This window comes from Arctopsyche grandis, chromosome 11 (assembly GCF_051622035.1).
Source record: "Arctopsyche grandis isolate Sample6627 chromosome 11, ASM5162203v2, whole genome shotgun sequence".
NCBI classification, from domain to species: Eukaryota; Metazoa; Arthropoda; class Insecta; order Trichoptera; family Hydropsychidae; genus Arctopsyche; species Arctopsyche grandis.
The window spans coordinates 18669636-18690181 of NC_135365.1; the positions used below are offsets into that span (position 1 = coordinate 18669636).

Here is a 20546-nt window from a genome sequence, read left to right on the forward strand (position 1 = left end):
TGAAATATTTAAATTTATAGTTAAAAAAGTATATATTAAATTGTAAAAATGTAGCTGTGGGTAGGGATTGATACGTTGACCAGTGTCCCAGCCTATCAAAACACGGTTGTGTTTGTTGAAAGCTTCTTTTATTGTCCCAATTTTACAAATGCTTGTTTTGTACAGTGTTATTACAAATGCTTATTTTGTACAGTGTTTATCGAGAAGGAACTAGTTGCACTGCTTCTGGTGGCGTGGCTGGATGAACTGGATTATTGAGTCAACTGTGGGGGTTTATATAAGGTACTCCAATGGTGGCCGTGTGCAAATGTCTTTGTCCGGAGGTCAAAGGAGGTTTAGGGGTTGACCTGCCCTTTTAGGCTAGTACGTAGGTTGGTATACAATGCATGGTACGCAGTTACCATGTATTCCTACATAGCATATGCGGCCATCAGTGCATAATGAAAGTTATATTTGAATTTCGAATAAAAAATTAAAACTATATTTTTAAACAATATACATACATACAATGTACCTATAAAAAAATCAGAACATATTATTGGAAATTACAAAATGGGAAAATTAATTCGTAAATATGTAAAATAAATTAAACAACTGCCAATTAATGGATTCATATATGTATATTATATTTATTTTTTATAACAATAAATAAAAACTTTTAGTTATGACATCAATATGGTAACTAAATTTAAAAAATATATTTTTAACAGACTTATAAAAGATTTTGAACAGCTTGGAATGTAAATCTCCCCTGATTAGTCAGATTATGATTTCTAGTTTTAGAATCGTGATTGTGAAAATTATTCACAAGTTGAATTTCATCATTGAAAGTGTGTAACGAAGCTCTGCATCCTCTCGTCCAATGTGATGAACATCGCCATCTGACTCTGCCATCACTTAACGTACCGACATTCTTATATTTGTAGTCATTATAAATTATTAATTGATTTCCGAAACGAGTCGTTGTATAAACAGCTGAAATAAAAATACAACAGGTATAAGAGGTATTGATAAAAACAAGGAAATTTGTTAACATTTATCTATGTACATACATATAATCAGGCGCGGCTCGTGCATAGGAACTGCGGCGCTGCAGCACCCCCAGAAAAATTACAAAAAAATCGCATTTACAACTTGTACTTAGATATATTTGACATACTCATTAATAATGATTATGTCAAATATCTAATCATTCTTATTTAAATTATATTCACAAGTTGTAAATGTATACAAATGTGATTTTTTTGTATTTTTTCTGGGGGTGCTGCAGCGCCGCAGTTCCTATGCACGAGCCGCGCCTGCATATAATACTAAAAAAGATGCATTAAAAATAGATACTCACTCATATAATCATATTTCAAGTGTGTATAGAGGAAATATTAAAAAAAAATCATTTAAAAATCTGTAACACAAATGAAAATTAATTGATTTGATTCAAAGATTATTCTAACATAATAGTTTCATTGGGTATACAAACACATGAAATATTGTAATTTTGTATTTTATGTACATATGTACATATGTAGACTTTAATTAAAGTATATTAAATGCTAGACTCTAGCCAAAGGAAGCTTTATCTATAATATTTTCCACTTGTTGTTAATGGTGTTTCGTTTTGACCATAAATCTGAAGAACTATTGTATATAATATACAATTTGTTTTTTTTTATCTCGATTGTATACAAACTTTTTATAGAGTAACTGAGATGTGTTTTATAACGAAATTAATACGATTTTGTAAACTCCACTGAAATTAATACGATTTTGTCTAAACTATCAAAATATATTTTTGTGAAACTTTCCTAACTTTCACTAAAATCAAATTTTCAAAATTGAGGTCTAACAATTTTAGATTAATAGAAATATGTAATACATATGTATAATATCCCAATAGTTTTAAAAGAGAAGTAAATTAAAAAGAGGGTAGTAGATTTAGTTAAATATTATTTTAAATTAAATACAAGCTCAAGATATACAATAACACGTTCTTATCTACATATGAAAGTATGTACTATAAACAAAAAACACCTACATATACATATTTTCATACTTTTCTCATTTGTTTGATATATGTATCATAAATGTATGCTTATTTTACAAAATAGTACGAGATATAATAATAATATAATAGATAATAGATAATGTATAAAATAAAAATATATAATGTCATTTCTTAGTTCTGTTAGCATCTCACATATGCACCACTTGATGTCTTAAAAATTTGACGTGGTTCGTGATTATGATTGTTGTTCACTTTGAAAATATGATTATTTTTCGTGTAAAGGTAAGCTCGACAACCTTTGTTGGTACGGCCGGAACACGTCCATCTCACCATATTATTAGCCAACAAACGAGATTTGGTGAATGTGTGTTTTTTGTATAATATTTGAATTATTCCTTTTTTGAATTCAACAAAAGCTAAAACAATTTGATTATATTATTAATACACCATAACAATGTTACATTTATTGTATTTATTCACAAATGAGACCATAACAAGATTGCATGTTTCCCAGACATGTCATTTTGGTCAGATAAATTACAATAAAAATCTGAATGCAAAACAAAAACACCTAAAATAATTTAAATCGGAGAAAATATTAAATAAAAACAGTACAATAAGAATGTATTTAAATACATCATATTTATTTTGTTACCACAATTTTAATTATAAAATGTCGCATTGACGGTTACGTTAATTTTATTGTCCATTTACATTTTACGTTCATGATTGTGAATCACTTTTGCGAGCACTATGCGATTATTCAGAGTATGCAGTAAAGCCGGGCAGCCTAAGTGGTGATGAGTTGAACAGACCCAGCGTGTTTTACCAAAGCTGTTAACGTATTTCTGGTAATAAGTACTATTCTGATATAAAACCATGCATCTTCCTTTACGTGACATTATGTACAGGGCTATAATAAAATTAATACACAGATTAAAAAAGTTACTAATTCAATATCTTATTCGATGTGTATAATCGTTCCATTTAAAATCGATTAAAAGTAATTAAAACTGTATATGTACTGAATAGTGAAACTATTTTCTGTATGATATATATTTATTTTTCATTTTATTTTACAGAGTAAACGGATCTTAGTAATTTATCGTTTTTGAAGAAACCTTTTATGACTTTACCAAAGTCATGGAAATCAATTTTTGGTCCTATAAAGCACGTATGTATGTCGAGTTTGTACAAAATGACGTCAAGTCATCTGTGAAAATACTCATGAACACAATTCACTCCTAAATGTACAATTATAGGATTCACACGAAAGGAGTAAGCACCTATTAGTAAGGGTAAAAAACACAGACCAAAATTAGGGTCGCGCGAAAAGGAAAAAACCTTGGAATAAAAATCCTGGTTATGATTCAATTAAATGTTGAAGAAGAAGAAAAAAATATTTTACGTTGATGGTTATGACCTCGTCTTACATATAATATTTTGTTTTCCAATGTATGCAAAAGAGCCGGACAACCATGATGATGGTGGGTGGAACATACCCAGTGTATTTTACCAGTACTGTTTACATATTTCTTGCAGAATGTGGTATTATCGAATAATACCATAGGTTTTCCTCGCCGAGATATGATGAATTGGGCTATAACAAAAATTTAAATATTCAATTTTACCTCAGTACAGATCAGGTTTCCATTTTATCTACATATCTTAATATGTATTTTAATTTATTTCCAAATCATAACTTAGCACTATTTTGACTAAATAATTGATATGTTTTTATGCAGAAAAAATAATAAAACGAACCAGAAAAGTGAAATACAACATTTTAATTATATCTTTCATAATACAAAATAGATTAATGATAATTTATTCGAACGCATTCAATTCAAGAAACGTTTTACGTTGATGAGAGTGACCACGTCTTACATATACTATACGATTTTCTATTGTATGTAATAGCGCCGGACAGCCAAGATGATGATGAGTGGAGCAGACCCAGTGTATTTTACCAATGCTGTTGACATATTTTTTGTAGAAAGTATTATTTTCAAATAAAATCATATGTTTTCCTCTTCGGGACATTATGTACTGGGCTGTAAAATAAAATTTAATTATGAATTTTTCATTTTATGGAAGATCAAAAACTTATTCCAATAATAAATCTTATTTTATATATCATAATATCATGGTTTTACTGTATTGCTTTATACGCCTAGCTCAAAACATACATATGTACATATATATTATATAGGTACATTAGACTGAAGGAGAAAATAAAAAATTTGACTTCTCATGATGGAACAATTAGAAAAATCATACTACATATATGTATATGTATATAATATATCAAAGTTACATTAAATAAATCATTCATTTATAAGTTTTTAAATATAATTTACATAACATAAATTCCTAGAATTGTTAAATATTACGAAGTTCATCACCGTTGGCAAAAAAAGTCAATTACGATATTATTTCAAATTTAAAAAGCTATTTTCAATTAAAAAAAAAAAGGATTGGGAACTGCTGGAGTCACTCGGTTCATCAGGAAAATGACAAAATTTAAATTTTTTTCACTTCAGTTTAATGTACATATTTATGTACATTAAACCGAAGATAAAGAAAAAATATAACATAAAGATAATATATAATTCCACAAAATAAAACAAAATGTTTTGTATATTTTAAATTTATAATTTTTGAATCTTTAAATTTAATTTTCATAAAAAATTAACAAAATAGTATAAAATTTCGCAGAAATAAATCAATAAAAAACAGAAGAATCGTGTAGAATTTTATGTTTATGGCTATGAGTATCTTTGGAAAATATTATTTGATCTCCTAAAGAATGCAACACCGCTGGACAACCATGTTGATGGTGAGTAGAACAAACCCAGTGTACTTTACCATTGTTACCGATATATTTTTTGTAGAAAGTGTATTTCTTATATAAAATCATGGGTTTTCCTTTTTGGGACAATATATACTGGGCTATAATAAAAAAAAATTCAATTAACCAATTAAAAATGCCACGTTGTTCATATAAAATTAAAACAAAACATATGATTAAAGTCCAAACAAAACTTTTAATATACATAAAATAGAGAATTATAGGCTTCCCCAATGCGTTACTAAAGACGATTTATTTCTAGTATTATATAATCTTACATATAAAACCGAAACGACGTCTATAAATCATTTCTGATTGGCTGTCGTCAAAGTCGTTTCTGATTGGCTGGATTGGTCAAAGACATTTGAAATTGGTCGGTTGTTAAATAATATTATATTTTTCGATTTAAACACATTTAATAAAAAAACAATTGAAGATTTTTTTCATCGTTTTCATTTAATTTCCATTTACCGAGCGAAGCCGGATAGCACCATTAAGATATAATAAAGTAATGAATAGTGCTATAAATATTTATCAGGGAATAATAAATAGTGAGTTAAATGCATTAGATATTTTTTAATGGAAACAGTATAAAGCAATTTTATAAAAATTAATTAATATCTATAACAAATATGTACCTATATGTATGTATATAATATAAAAATTACCGACTTTTTGTGTACATTATCATACTTAATACTAATTTAATCATTTGTGCCAGCGGAGATTTTGTTGAAAGATCTTATATGTCACTTTAATTTAATATAACCCCCATTTGGAGTTTTATACATTTTAGGTGGATTATGATTATGAATTTCTTTCATTAATACAATCACATTATCAACTGTGTGTAAATAAGCTTTACAATCACGAGATTCACGACATTGCCATCTTAAACCATTAACGAGTGCTCCACCCTTAGTGTAAACATATTTATTGTACAAAATTTTGGGTTGACCCTTCCTTGAACTGAAAAAAATTGCTGAAAGACAAAAAAATAATAATAATTAATAATACTAATTCGTAATTTTCTCATTTTACAAACACAAACAAAAACCCCAATAGAAAAATGAGCAATTGCCTAGAAAGACAGTCTTGAAAATTTGTTGTTTTCTTTAGATCTAGAAAGGGAAACAAACACAAATTGTTGGCCCACTATTTTTAATTCTTAATTTTTTATTTATAATTTTGCATTCTACTTTTGGATTTGAAAAGAACTAAACCAAAATTTGTATGTATGTGTATTATAAGTTTGAGTATGATTTTTAACACCCCATTAATTGTTATCCATACATTAAAATCATGCTAACATAAAATTTCAGTTTGTTAGTAACACTTTTTTAGTTTTTAGCCACCTTGACTTTTCAGATTTAAATTTAAATAAAAGTCAGTTTATCAGGTGCAATGCAATATACATATGTAATAAAACACGCGTTATTTAGAGAAACAAATATAATTTAAAACCACATTTACAACATTTAAAACATTTACAACAAAAACTGAAAAATATTTACTTTCATAATTATTATGTAAGTACTTTCATTGTTAACATAACACATTATTTTCAATACAGAATTTTTTCAACACACTCTTATTTCTAATTCAGTATTTTTTTCTGTTTAATTATAATAAAAAGTAACGCATATTTGAAAAACACATTCAATGCATACACGAAAACATATTTTATGGGAAGAACATAGGCTGGTGTAAGTTGTGTAAGAATATAGGCTGGAGCAAAAACTGCAAACTTTAGATTCAATACGACAGACTTAGTTAAGATTGACATTTAGTTGAGTTGCAAGATTGACATTTAAATTTAAATTGTATATTTTTTGCATATTTTGTAAACCAGGTAAATCCCAGAACACCGGGACGTCTGGCAATCCTAACCTAGTGTAGAACTTAAAATTTCACCAAGGAAATGTTAAATAAAAAATTTCACCGATTATCAACTATGTCCAGCAAACCAGCTCGAAGCAAACAAACGTAGATTTTTTTTCCTAAATCGAAATTTTTAGAATATCTTTCATAATGTTAAGCATATATGACGGGTTGAAAACCAGACTGGTACAAGTGACATTTTTAAAAAAATCTGGCTTAGGTGCTAAAATAATAGCATATATGAAATGCTATTATTTTAGCACTTAAACCAGCTTTTTTTAAAAATGTCACTTGTACCAGTCTGGTTTTCAGCCTGTCATATGTATGTAGATTAAAAAAATTAAAATAAACTATTTACTTAAATTTTCTTTCAAAACTTAACAAATTGACCATCAGAAATGTAAGGTCTTGGCAGATCATTGTTGCGGATATTATGAGCTTTCTGTATTATGTTATTTGTTGTGTGGAGAAAAGTTGTTTCATTTGACTGCATCTCCACCAATGATACCATTGGCCCTTAAAGCATGTCTCATGCTTATATCCGGTTACAAAGCACATATATTAAGGTTGCCACTTTGAGATCGAATGAAAACTGCTGCACCAAAAATCGACGATAGCTATTATTAATCATTTATCCATAACATAATTAATCTTAAATATGTTACTTGATGAAATAAACTACGGCATATAAAGGTGGCTACTGACTTGTAACAACGCTCGCAAACATAATGTCAAAAAGTCTTTATATTTTTCTCATACTTGTGACCAAATTCAGGAGGGTCGATATTTTTGACAAATCCGTTATGCCATATGCTTGCACATTATTTATTAGTTTCATGTACACGAATTTATTTTACATAAATAAGAAATTTAAAATACAATAAGAAAAAAGTTGAACTAAAAGTCTGTGATTTACTAACTGACTGTATATGCGCCATCCTGTATTAGTACACCAGAGATATTTGGAAATCAGCTCATTCGTCGCACTAGTTAGTGATATTACAATTATATTTACATATGTACGTATCTGGAAATGATCTTACATATATATAAGATCAAAAGTGCGAATAAAATCAATTCGACATTTTTAAATTCAGAGTCAGATTGTGGGAAAATGTTAATCGGGGTCGCGTTTTAAATTAGCAACCAACTCCACAGGCCAAATATTATTACACATTTTTAATTTATTCGTTTATTAAAAAAAAAATTATCAATATAAAATTCATAATAATAATGTTTTAGAAATAAAAAAATAGGGACAACTTGCATATCACACTACAGTATCGTTTTGTCGATTATAATCCTTTAATAATTTTCATTAAATTGCATTTGAGTAATGATAACAATTTTGGCACCCGTTTTTTGTACAGACTTTTTACAATATCACTAGTTGAACTATATTTTCCAATAATATTTATATTGTTCGGATAAAATCAGTCATGAAAAAACCGAGCAGAAAAGAATTCGTGAAATTTCATTTCATGAAATTGTCGAAAAAATAGCCAGTTCATGAACGGTGCAAGCTTGTTGCTTATTTCGTGAATTGGTTAGTATGTACATAAAATCCTTATTAACCCTTGTTAACAAATAATTAACTATCATCTTAACATTTCAACATATGAATCTCAAATTTAGCTTTAGATAAAAAAAAATGTAATGGATGATATGCAGATTATGATCTCTTATTGATTATCTTAGAATTTTATGACAACATAAAGTGAAATGGACATTAGGGTACATCGAAAACAGCAAATTTTGGAATTCGGAGCCTAAGTTGGAAAATATGTTCTGCATCATGGGAAATCCATAAAAAAATATTTGCACTGCCGCTAGCCTATTAAAGTGCGAAAATCATTTTTTTTTGCTTAGGTTTTTTTAGTATAATTTAATTCAATTATTTATTTTTATTTACATGTAAACTGAGTAATTATAAAAACCTCACACGGGATATTACTTCACTTTTTTATGTGAAATTACTAAATTTTAAAAAATCTTCTGAAATTGGTAAATATCACGATTTTATTAACATACTTAATTTTTTTTAGACTTTCCATATTATTTAAAAGGATTTCAGATGATACAGAACGACTTTTCCCACTTGAATTGATACCAAATTTCAAAATTCGCTGTTTTCGATGTAATGAACATCACCATGATAAATACATTTTTACTTTATGTATGTACGTAGTAACAATAGATTTTGTAATCATGCGAAAATTCGAACTCGAGATTTTGACTGATTTGAACTCAGAATCGATTACTGGTCACATTTTCATGATCTAGATAAAATGTGTGTGTGTGTGTGTGTTTCTGTGTATTTTGGGGATTTTTTTGAACACTGTTAGTCCTATCGAACTGAAACTTAGTATCGGTTACTGAAATTCTTATTGACGCGACGAAAAATTTATTCAAATTATGAAGTTGACCGGAAATGGTACCTCCCCTTATAGGTGTCCCTTATTTTTAAGTTTTTGAATTCAATTATCTCCCAAACCGCTAACTGAATCGAACTGAAATTTTCTCACATGTAATAGAAATTATAAATTTTATAACCTAATATTTTTATCTAAACCGGAAGTAGTACTCTAGAGAATCGAGGTTTTTTATGTTTTTCTCAGAAACCTTTTAGTTTATTGAACTGAAATTTCATATCTATCAGTTTAAGCTTTATACCAAGTTACGTATAAAATTCGGTAAGCATCCCTTGACCCCTTAAACGTGTGTGATCTCACGAAAAACATCAAGTGTAATTCTTGTAAATAAAAAAATATGATTAAATTTTATAAACCGGAAGTGGGATTTTTTCCTCTTAGAAAGGTCAAAAACGTACATATCAATCTGATACTTTATATTTGTATTCTTTATGTACTAACTTAGAGCTGATAAGGTTTTGGTCAGAATTCGAAAGCCGGAAGTAGTATTTTTTTTTAAAACAATATTTCATTATTTTATTTTGACCTTTTGAATTATTTTTATTTTCTTCATATTTATTGTTTATTATTACTGATAGTGATTTTAAGTAATAAAAAAAAATTGAACAAAATCCGACAACCGGAAGTAGAACTTTTATTTCCATACATTTGCGCTGAATTTGTATCAAAAATGCTGTTATAGCTATTAGTATTTCAAAATGCTGCCGGTATGTGTGAATGTGTCTGAACGGTTCAATATCGAATTTCGTTTTGTGACCTTCTTATTTTCCTCAAATTCATAGATAAATTCATGGGTTGGTCACATCTGAATTTTCTACAAACCTTCTTTCTCTCATATAAAACATCATATAAGAACCATCATTTTTTTTATGTAGCATGGGAGGATTATGATTGTGATTGTTATTAGCTTTCTTTATTACGTCATCTTTTATGTGAAGATACGCATTACAAACCCTCCTGGTACACTTCCATCTAATACCACTTGATAAATTGACGTGTATTATATATACAAATTTATTGAATAATAGTAGTCGTTTTCCCGCATGAGATTGTATATACATGGCTAAAACAAACAAAAATAAATGATAGCTCGCAATACACTGCTAATATTGTTAACTTAAAAAATGTTATTGAAAACCAAAATTAAAGTATGAATATATATATGAATAAAAATATTATGTATGTATGTATATTCAAAAAACAGGAAACATTTATTAAAACAAGATCAGGAATATCAAGCATAGCTCTGTGAAGGGGGCGAGAGCATAAAAAAAATTATAAAAATTCAATATTATATTAGTATTTATTATATTATATTAGTATTTATTATATTATATTATATATAATATTATATTTATTTTCAACATTAACATTCTGCGATAACAGTTAAGGAGACCACTCGCTGGCAATTCGTTAATGGCTGGGCGATAAGTTTCCCGTGAGCACTTCTTAACAGCGAGCAACTAGTCCCCTACTGATGCTTTTATTTACAAAACAACACGATCGTCAGATGATTTAAGCAACAATCTAATTCGTAGCTATGTAAATATAAAACTTTTTTTAACAATAATTTTTCTATTTTTTTTTATATATATTTTATGTAGATATAATGTGAAACGAAAGAGCATATTTTTTTGTAAATATGATCTCAAAATTGCATTTGATAAAAGAATATTTATTCGACTAAAGATTCTCAGAACCGACGCTGAGCAATACATATATGTATAGGTATATGTACATATAAACAAATATACAAGAATCACTCATTTAGTATTATACATTTACATCATTAGTATTGAATCATTCGCAAAGATTTTTTTTTAATGTTGATATAATGACCATTATTAGAAATAACCAGATTTGGTGAGTCGTGATTGTGGATATTATTAATTTTTGTTAGCACGTCATCTCTTGAATGAAGATGTGCCTTACAAAGTGGTGCCCTTAAGCACTTCCATCTAATAGATCTATTTACAGACTCATGATCTTTCTTGAAAACAAACTTTTCATATAATATCTGACGATTGCCCCTAGCTGATAAGATGTAAGACACTAAAATCCAAAAAATGTAAGCACTTGTTAAATTTAAACTAGAAAATAAAATAAAAAATTGACTTAAATTTAAACAACAAACAGAAATTAAATTAAATTCACAAAAACGCTTAATAACATAAAACATTGATTTATTATTTACCATATATAAATTTGCTGTATATTTAATTATTTGTACACACATATGTATGTACATGCATGCATACATACGCATTATATTTTAAATAAAAATATGTACAAATGTAACAGTATTATTTTCTTTTAAAATAATTTGATTAAATAACGGTGGATAAGAAACCTGTACCTTTAATTTAACAATAAAAAATAATCCAAGTAACCAGTGTAACCAATACTTAAGTTTTAAAAAATTTCAAAATACGACCATCTTCAGTTTGAATTAATGTAGGTGGGTTATGAGTGTGTTCTGAATTCATGATTTTTATAGTACCATTTTTTGAATGAAGATAAGCTTTACAAATTCTTGACTTGCTGCATCTCCATCTAACTACATTATTAACTAATTGTAAATCACGACTGTATGTATATTGGTTATAAAGTATTTGAGACTTTCCTTTCATAGATTTTATGAAAATCGCTGAAACAAAGACGAAAATCGATTATACATAGTAATGAATATGAAAATAAATTAAAGTCACTAAAACAAAAAAAAGAATAATAGAACTTACTAGTGAAAGCTGCCAAAACCGCATCAGCGACAATATAAATTTGAACATGTATCATAAATTATATAAACAGAATGCCGCTACATGACAGTATCCTTTATCAACATTGCAACTAGTATTGCGCCAATTGATCTAATAATTTCATATTATTTCAAGTTTTGAAATGTATCTTGTAAATTTTAATAGTTCAATCTCGCCCTAAGTCGAATATCTTCTAAAAAAATGAGCTTTTGCATTATTTATTTAAAAAAAAAAATTGAATAGTGTTATATGTATTACCTTTTAGTTATCCAAAATCTAACGTATGCAGGGTTTATAAACCAATTTTCGGGGAAAAAATCAAAAAAGAAACTATTCTAAAAAAATAACGTAATAACTGCCTGGTTTAAAAACGCTGCTTAAGAATAAATTTTTGTGGCCTTAGTTTAGAAACCCTGCAAGCGTAATATTTCGTGGACCTCAGTGAAAAACTCATAGAGGCATAAAGATTATCAAATAAATTTATTCGCATTTTATGAAATTATTATGTAGATATGGCCGACAATTTCAATACAATAATTATTTTCGAAAACGCATTTAGAACTTTTTGAAAAATTGATTTTGCGCTGAAATGTCGATGCGCCGAGTTGTTTGCCCCGAAAGATCGGCGACGAGTTGTCAGGGTGCCAGTAAAAATATATATTTATATATATACAGCTATCATTCCAAAAAAAAAAAAAATTTTATCTAATTCCACTTTTTTATCTAAGGCTTTTTGTAAAATTCATTTTCTAGTTGGTTGTACATATGTATGTAAGTGGTATTGGAAATCTTAGAGGAAAAGTCATAATACCAATTAGTGGTCATCCTTTTTATTTACATTAGTTATATTCTTGACAATAATTTTTTAATGTCTAATGTGACTTGTCACTTCGACATTAAAACAATTATGTCACTTGACCAAATTTACAAAATATCTAACTTCATGATACGCTTCTGCTTAACCTTTTAATCAATTATTCTGATGAAAATATAACTTGTTACGCGTTTAGGATCCAATTAAATATTATATGTAATGCGATATGGAATTTTACAAATATTGATTTTTATACATTTTAATAAAAAATAACCCCTATTGATTTTAATAAAATTATGGAACAAAATGTGGGGAGTTTTGTGGTACGAAGCCATTCAATACATGATCATTTAAAGAAAATCGTTGGTCATTAATGTCATATTAGGGAAATCTGTAATGTCACTGGAACCTAAATTGAAAATAAAAAATATTTTTTTCAAAAAACAAATTTTCACACAATCTTTGTATTTGTATATGGATGTTGAAATGGTTTGTGTCAAAAATATTTTTTTAATACTATTTCATTATTTTGTGCAGAAAAACTATTGTCAATATTTTATTCATTTTCTCAATCGTAAGAATTGGACTAAAAACCATAAATTGTAAATATAAACACCAGCAAACTTCTAGAAGTCTGAAATTTAGAATCTGGTCTAGCCCGGTCCTCCTAGTACATAAAATATTCTTATTTGAACCTCATTCTTTGTATAGGTTGGATACCACAGATTTAAATAAATGAAAATTTTAAAAATAGTGTCATAATATTATTTAAATCTTTATTTCTATTTGTTATTTATAAATTACATAATTATTTCAATAGCTTTATTATTTAAAATCAATACAAATTATGTAATTTAATTTAATAATTTAATAATTATTTACTTTACAATTTGAATAAAATTATTATTTATGTACAGTTCAACTGATTTATTATTAATACTTATAAAACTAGGAAAATTGTCTTCAGATATATTTATGATACAAACTAAAGCAGGGAGTCAAACAAAGACCAGGTTTATCTGTACAATTTTTACAGTAATAAATACAATCTTTCCGTATGCGATTTTCATTCCAACAATACTTGCAACGCTTTCGCTTTGATCTCCCATGTTTATCTTTAGGACAAAAGTCAGGAAAATGATTCATTTTTGTTATGGAATCATCTCTTAGTCCAGATTGTCCTGTGAATGGAATAACAATGAGTCGTAAATGTATAGAATTGTGTGTCTGCTGTTGTCGATAGACATAAATAGGAAATTAGATATGTATGAATGTTTCTTAATATTCAATTGCTGATTGAATTGTTTATACTATTTTTTATTCAAAGGATACAAAATGGAAACTTAATTAGAAAATAAAACTCGTTATTTTTTATCGATGTGTTTTTTATTTTCTTATAATTACAAAAACAAATGATTTTAATGTCAGAATCGAACTGAAAAAACTTTGATATAGCACGATTAAAAATTTTATAGTACAATTAAAAAAATAAGTATACACATATGTACATAAAAATTCATAACACTTATAAATTAAAAAAATATAAATTATACTACTTGAATGCATAAAATTTTTAGATTGAGTAAAATCAAAAAAAAATCTGACTTAATTTGTGACAGGATATATAACGTCCATTGTTTGGACGACATTGATCGGCTGGTGATTGTGAACTACACTCAACTTTATAATCAAATCATTTTCTGTGTGAATATAGGCTTTACAAGAAGTCCACCGACTGCATCTCCAACTTTTGTATCCACTTACAAGTGTGCGGCTACCCCTGTATGTATGTCCATTATACAATATTAACGGATAACCTCTTTTAGACCTTACAAAAGTCGCTAAAAATAAATTCGACATTATAGATTTATGTGAAACATAGTTAATATATAATTTTGAAGGATACGAAAAATGGTGGAAGAGATTTTTATTGAATACAACATCTGAGACAAAACATTGAAAGTCAAAACGATTTGTTTGTTGTTGTACATATGTATGCATTTGAGAGCTCACAATTTTTTTACTATCTATGTACATATGTATCTACCTACATACATACGCACATCCTCCAAAGAAAATGTTAGATAGTGCGACTTTTACCATGAGACAATTTTTTTCAGCAAAGTACTCAAATCATATAAAATTACTAATCTATAGGTAAGTAGAAAACGCGTTGATTTTTACATTACTTACGAACGAATTGAAATGATATTTAATTAACGTATTAAATGGATCTTGCTCTTGACATGTCCATGATTGTGTTCTCCACATATTTTTATAATTGTATTATCTTTTGTATGAAGATAGGCATTACACTTTGAAGATGTACTGCATTTCCATCTCTCGAAATTGTTTACCAAAATGGAACTTTTGACGTATGTATAATTTTTGTAATAAATTTGAGGTTTTCCCCTTGTTGACAGCATAAAAACTGCTGTAAAACATAAAAAAACACTTTATTAATTTTTAAGCTGCTCAATTACAAGTTACTCTCACAAAATTCACTTTCACGGGTGTAACAAATACGTTAAGCAAGCAACTGATATCAACCTAATATCCATACATATGTATATAAATGCAATTTTGTTCGAGATATGTAAATATTTATCTGATATCTACATACATATCTACATATGTATACATATGAGGGTGGCCTGGCATTTTTCAATCCATACAGTCTTGACATTTGTGTATTGTGAGTGCCCGTTGACTAAAATTTATTAATCAAATTAAACATATTGGAGGACACTTATTAATGAACTTAACAATTGTTTTGTGACGGTCCATTATCAACAATAAGTTTTTCTGTTTCTCTGGCACATGTAAGCAATTTGTTTGTCGGTATTTTGATTTGACATAACGCACAGCAGACCCAATATATGTACATACATTTTGAATTTTTAAATTTTTTTAGTCATTTTTTTGTAATCAATTTTATTGTGATCAGAATTTTATTTGGTCATTAATTCAACTTATACGGTTTTTGATAGTAATCTGTTTCTCTCCTTTCTCCTGGCTCCACTCATTAGAGTAAATATTCTTTCGCAAATTGCATTTGAATGAGGAATTGAGAGTATGTGGCCCACAATTTCATTCAAATTAATGCCAGCGGAATGATCTTTAAAAATTCAATCCATTTCTCATATATTGTTTTTTTCTAGTTTACTTTAGTTTATTCAGTAAAAAATTGTTAAAAATACAGACATCTTCGTATGGAAGATCAATATTGCAAGAAATTGTTTTGTAAATTCTTCAATTGACGAAAATTCGATTTTCATGTTTGGCTTCAAGGACAAAACTTATGATTGAATTTGTTGAACCATTTCTGTACAAAAATTAAGCGAGCCTTTTTAACTATAGGTATATACGTACATTTTTGTACATATACAAATTTTGTTAAGTCGGGATTTTGAGAGGGAATGCGGGACTCGGGATTTGTCTTTTGAACTCGCGACAGTCTCGCTCAAATAGGGACGTCTGGCAACCCTGGTTGTAAACGGGACGCGCTTTGTATGCGAGCTTCTGACAAAACGACGACTTTAAATTCTCGTTAATCTATCAAACGTAATCATAATCGAACCAATTAAACTGCAATAGGTGACTATTGAGAGTTTATTTTTTTTAATAGTTAAAAAAAAACTAACTTTTCTAAAAAAATCAGATATGCGAAAAAATTCACTTTTTCGTGATTTTTATCGAGATAAATAGATTGGTTGGAGGCACGAAATATTCTTTAAATCGATTTTTTTTTTTATTTAACGTTCCAATATTACGAAAGTTTTACACTAGGTCCATAGTGGGAATTCCGAAATTTGCATTTCACTTCGGCTTATTATATGTTTACTGGTTTATTATATGTTAGCTGGTTCTCATATGACTGGTAGTCCGTTTACCCTAACGGACACGTCTCAGCTCATGGAGGCTACTAAAATAGTCGTTCCAAAATTTTTCCTCGTTACATATATATATATAGTGACGCAGCCCTTCTCCAATTGGACTTAGATGCGCTGTCAAGTTGGTCTGTCGATAATAAATTATTTTTTAGCATTCAAAAATGCTGTGTTCTCAATGTGGCAAGATCTTCAAATCGCTTGATTTATCCATATCGCCTAAGTGGTGTTGAATTAAAGTTTGTGGATGAATATTGTGATTTGGGGGTCTTGTTCTCGAATAATTTTCAATTTAAACGACACATAGACAATATTTGTTTGCGAGCCACAAAAATGCTGGGATTCTTACTAAGAGTTAGCAAACCTTTCCAGAGTACGTTGGTGCTTAAAATTCTTTATGAATCTTTAGTACGTAGTATTCTAGAATTTTCTTCTATTATATGGAATCCTACCCATATAACTCATTCATTGAAGATTGAGAGAATCCAAAAACGGTTTCTCAGATATCTTTATTTGAAACAGTATGGTTATTATCCTTGGCTATATCCTAGTGCATTCCTATTAGGGGCGTTAGGTTTCAACTCATTGGAGTCTCGTCGGAATATGTTACTGGGAAGGCACTTTTTTAAGCTGTTGAATGGGATAATTCACAATCCTCAGGTTCTAAATGAATTTAGGTTTAATGCACCTAGCAAATTCAGGGACTTGAGATATCGTGATTTGTTTGTTCCTCCTGTGGCTCGCACAAATATGTTGACAACGGCTCCTATATCTAGGGCTATATATCTGCTCAACCGGATTTCTGGTGAAATTGACCTCTTCAATATAAAATATACTAATCTGGTTGAGTGGTTGTTGAGGAATGCCAGTGGTTGATTTTGCCTATTATAAATATGAATGATTGTTATTACTTTATCTATGTTTTTTTTTTTATGATTTTATGATTTTAATGATGTTGTGTCAATATTGTTATTTTTATAAGTTATTATTACTGTTATGATGTTATTATTACTGAATGACCGGCCACAGTGACGCGTTGGAGATCTCTGTAATGTCACTTTGGCTAATATGTTAAATAAATAAATGTTAAATAAATATGTACATATATACATACATATGTAGAAAAGTACATACATGCATACATATGTACATGACAACATAACAAAATATTATAGGCATATAAATAATAAAGATATAAATGTACATGTATTAAAATGATTTTATTACGTGTTTAACAAAATAGCATTTTAGCATTTTAGCAAAAGTAGCATTTTTATTGTAAAAAAAAAGAAAAAAGCCTTAAATAAATACAAGATAAAGTTCATATAAAATAAATACGTATAGAGGTTAAATCTTTCAAGTCAATCAACAAGCCATTTTGACAGAGTTATTTATTTATTTATTTAATAGTTTTGGACCATTGTGGCATTACAGGAAGAACCTAATGCGCCACAATGGCCTACATTTGAAAAAGATATAAAAACAAGTAAACTGTAAATAAAGGAAAAAAGCAAAAGCAGAAAACGTGGTAAAATAAAATAATACATCATTCAGAGAGAAAAAAAATAACAAAAGTGTAAAAATTAAAAATAAAATCCATAAATCCCATTCTTTGTTTACACTGAACAAAATTAAAATAGTATATAAAAATATACAAAGGAGAAAGAAAAAGTAAAATAAAATAAAACAAAATATAAATAAAAATAAAATCACAGCGAGGCCCAAATGGAAGAGAGTTAAAATATACATTCTACATAGTTATAAATATTAGAACATATGTAAGCTCAAACGACATAGCCAATGTATGTAATTCTGATAGATAAAAATGACCAATTAAAATGGCGATTTTTGGTTTTGGTGCAAATTTTATTGTTTTATCTGAGAATTGAAAAACATGTAAAAGAAATACATATTCAAGTGTATGAAATACATCTTCAAAATTTATCAATAAGTCGACAAATTTTATTCGCAATGATTCGAATTCATCATACGAAATAACTACATATGTATATACAATAATGTCTAATCCAACTTCCAATAGTGTCCACTGGCAGTTATGAAGAGTTTTCGAGGACTGTGCGAATGATTTTCATTGATCTTTGTAATCGTACCATTTTTAGTATGTATATATGCTTTACATAAACTTAACATTGTGCATTTCCATCGCGTGGAACCATTAGCCAAGTGATTGTCACGACAATACATAAACTTGTTATACAGTACTTGGTCTTTACCTCTTCTGGACTTTAAAAACTTAACTAAAACAAAAACAAAAAAAATATATATATAATATCAATTAGTATTAAGATAATATTTAACCTGTGTTTTTCCTGCAAAATCCATTATGAATAAATAAGTTCCGTATTAAATAAAAACGCAAATTAGAAATATATATCATGTATTCATAATACTAATTCGAACAAACTCTTAATAAAAAGTATCACAATCACTAATGAAAAATACTGTGTACAAATCACAAATATAAAAATTAATCATAGGGTAATATTAGAAATGAGTATTCGTGGGAATCCCTGCTCTTACATATTTTATTTTGAATACTAATAAAATATTATATGAAAATGAAAGTTATATTGATAATTACTAATTATTTAGTTGTCTAAATAATATATTTGTAAATTTTAAGAGGCAAATGCATCAACGAAAACGCATATATTTTCCATCAACACCTTTGAACAATTTAGGCGGATTGTGGTTGTGAGTTTCTTGTAAAAATTTTATAGTATTATCCAATGTATGGAGATAAGCATTACAGTGTTTTCGACGAGTCATAGAACACCTCCATCTAGTATAACCATTTACTAAAAAGGTATTCTTACTGTATGTATAACTGTTGAATACTATTTGCGGTCTTCCCATTTGAGATGTCATATACACGACTGTAAAATTAAAATGATACACATTATGATAAAATAATTTTTTCTTCGTTGTTTTTTAAAGGAATAAAATATACATACATATTTATAATTACACAATATGTCACTTATGTCTATTTCTACAAAATATTAAAAAAAATTAAGGATTGTATGTATGTATCTAAAATTGATAATTGACACTGGCACTAAGGGTTAACAAACAATATGACTTTATGAAAACACTCTGAATTTGTGAATAAAATATTAGTATATTAAATATATCAACTGTCATTTACACAAAGTAAAACGTTATTTCAAAATATAAAAACAAAGCCTAATTAAAAAACTTGGAAAATTTAGACTTCACTAACCAAATATGTTTTGTTAGCAATCAATACAATAATTTCAATAAACAAATTCAAACTCAGACTACATATGTATATCATAATTTGCTCCATGTGATTTCAATATCGTAGTTGTTCAATGTTGGCAAAGCTAGGAGTGTGATGATGTTTGTTCTTCAACTTAACAATAATATCATTCTTGGTAAGGATATTAGCTTTACATCCTTTGCACGCGTGTGAGGAACATCTCCATCTTATATTTCCACTTGTTAGAGTTATATGTTTAGAGAATGTATAATTCCCGTATTTTAATAAACGTCCACCAGTTTTTGACGACAATATAAAAATAGCTACAACAAAATGAAAAAGTTAAAAAATATATAGAAAATAAAAATGTAAAACAATTTGTACGTACATGTATGTATGTACATATATGTACGTATATATACATATGTATATAAAAATAAACCTATTAATGAAACAGTATCGTAATTACCATTATACTGTGTAAAGGAATTATAAGAATAATATTTATGTATGTAGTGTCTGTACTGCAAACTGAAAATTATAATAAAAGGAAGGAGGGTGAAGGATTAAATTGATTACGTAATAAAATTGGAACTACACTTACATATATTCCTGGTATTTATTCGAAAAAACAATGATTATTGCGCAAGCGATAATCAGTCATTACATAAAGTAA

General features: G+C 28.0%; 1 protein-coding gene across 8 annotated transcripts in view; it reads right to left on the bottom strand.

Moving 5' to 3' along the window:
- LOC143919269 (uncharacterized) overlaps positions 1-20546 on the bottom strand; it is a 494191-nt gene that overhangs the window by 294821 nt on the left and 178824 nt on the right. Inside the window, exon 5 of one of the 8 annotated variants that reach the window (XM_077441499.1) lies at positions 8604-10229. The exons of the other annotated variants lie outside the window; for them this stretch is intronic. Within the exon in view, the coding sequence (XP_077297625.1) occupies positions 9955-10229 (275 nt within the window). The 3' untranslated portion in view covers positions 8604-9954. Of the gene's footprint in view, positions 1-8603; positions 10230-20546 lie in introns of those variants that run through there. 8 annotated transcript variants of the gene reach the window in all.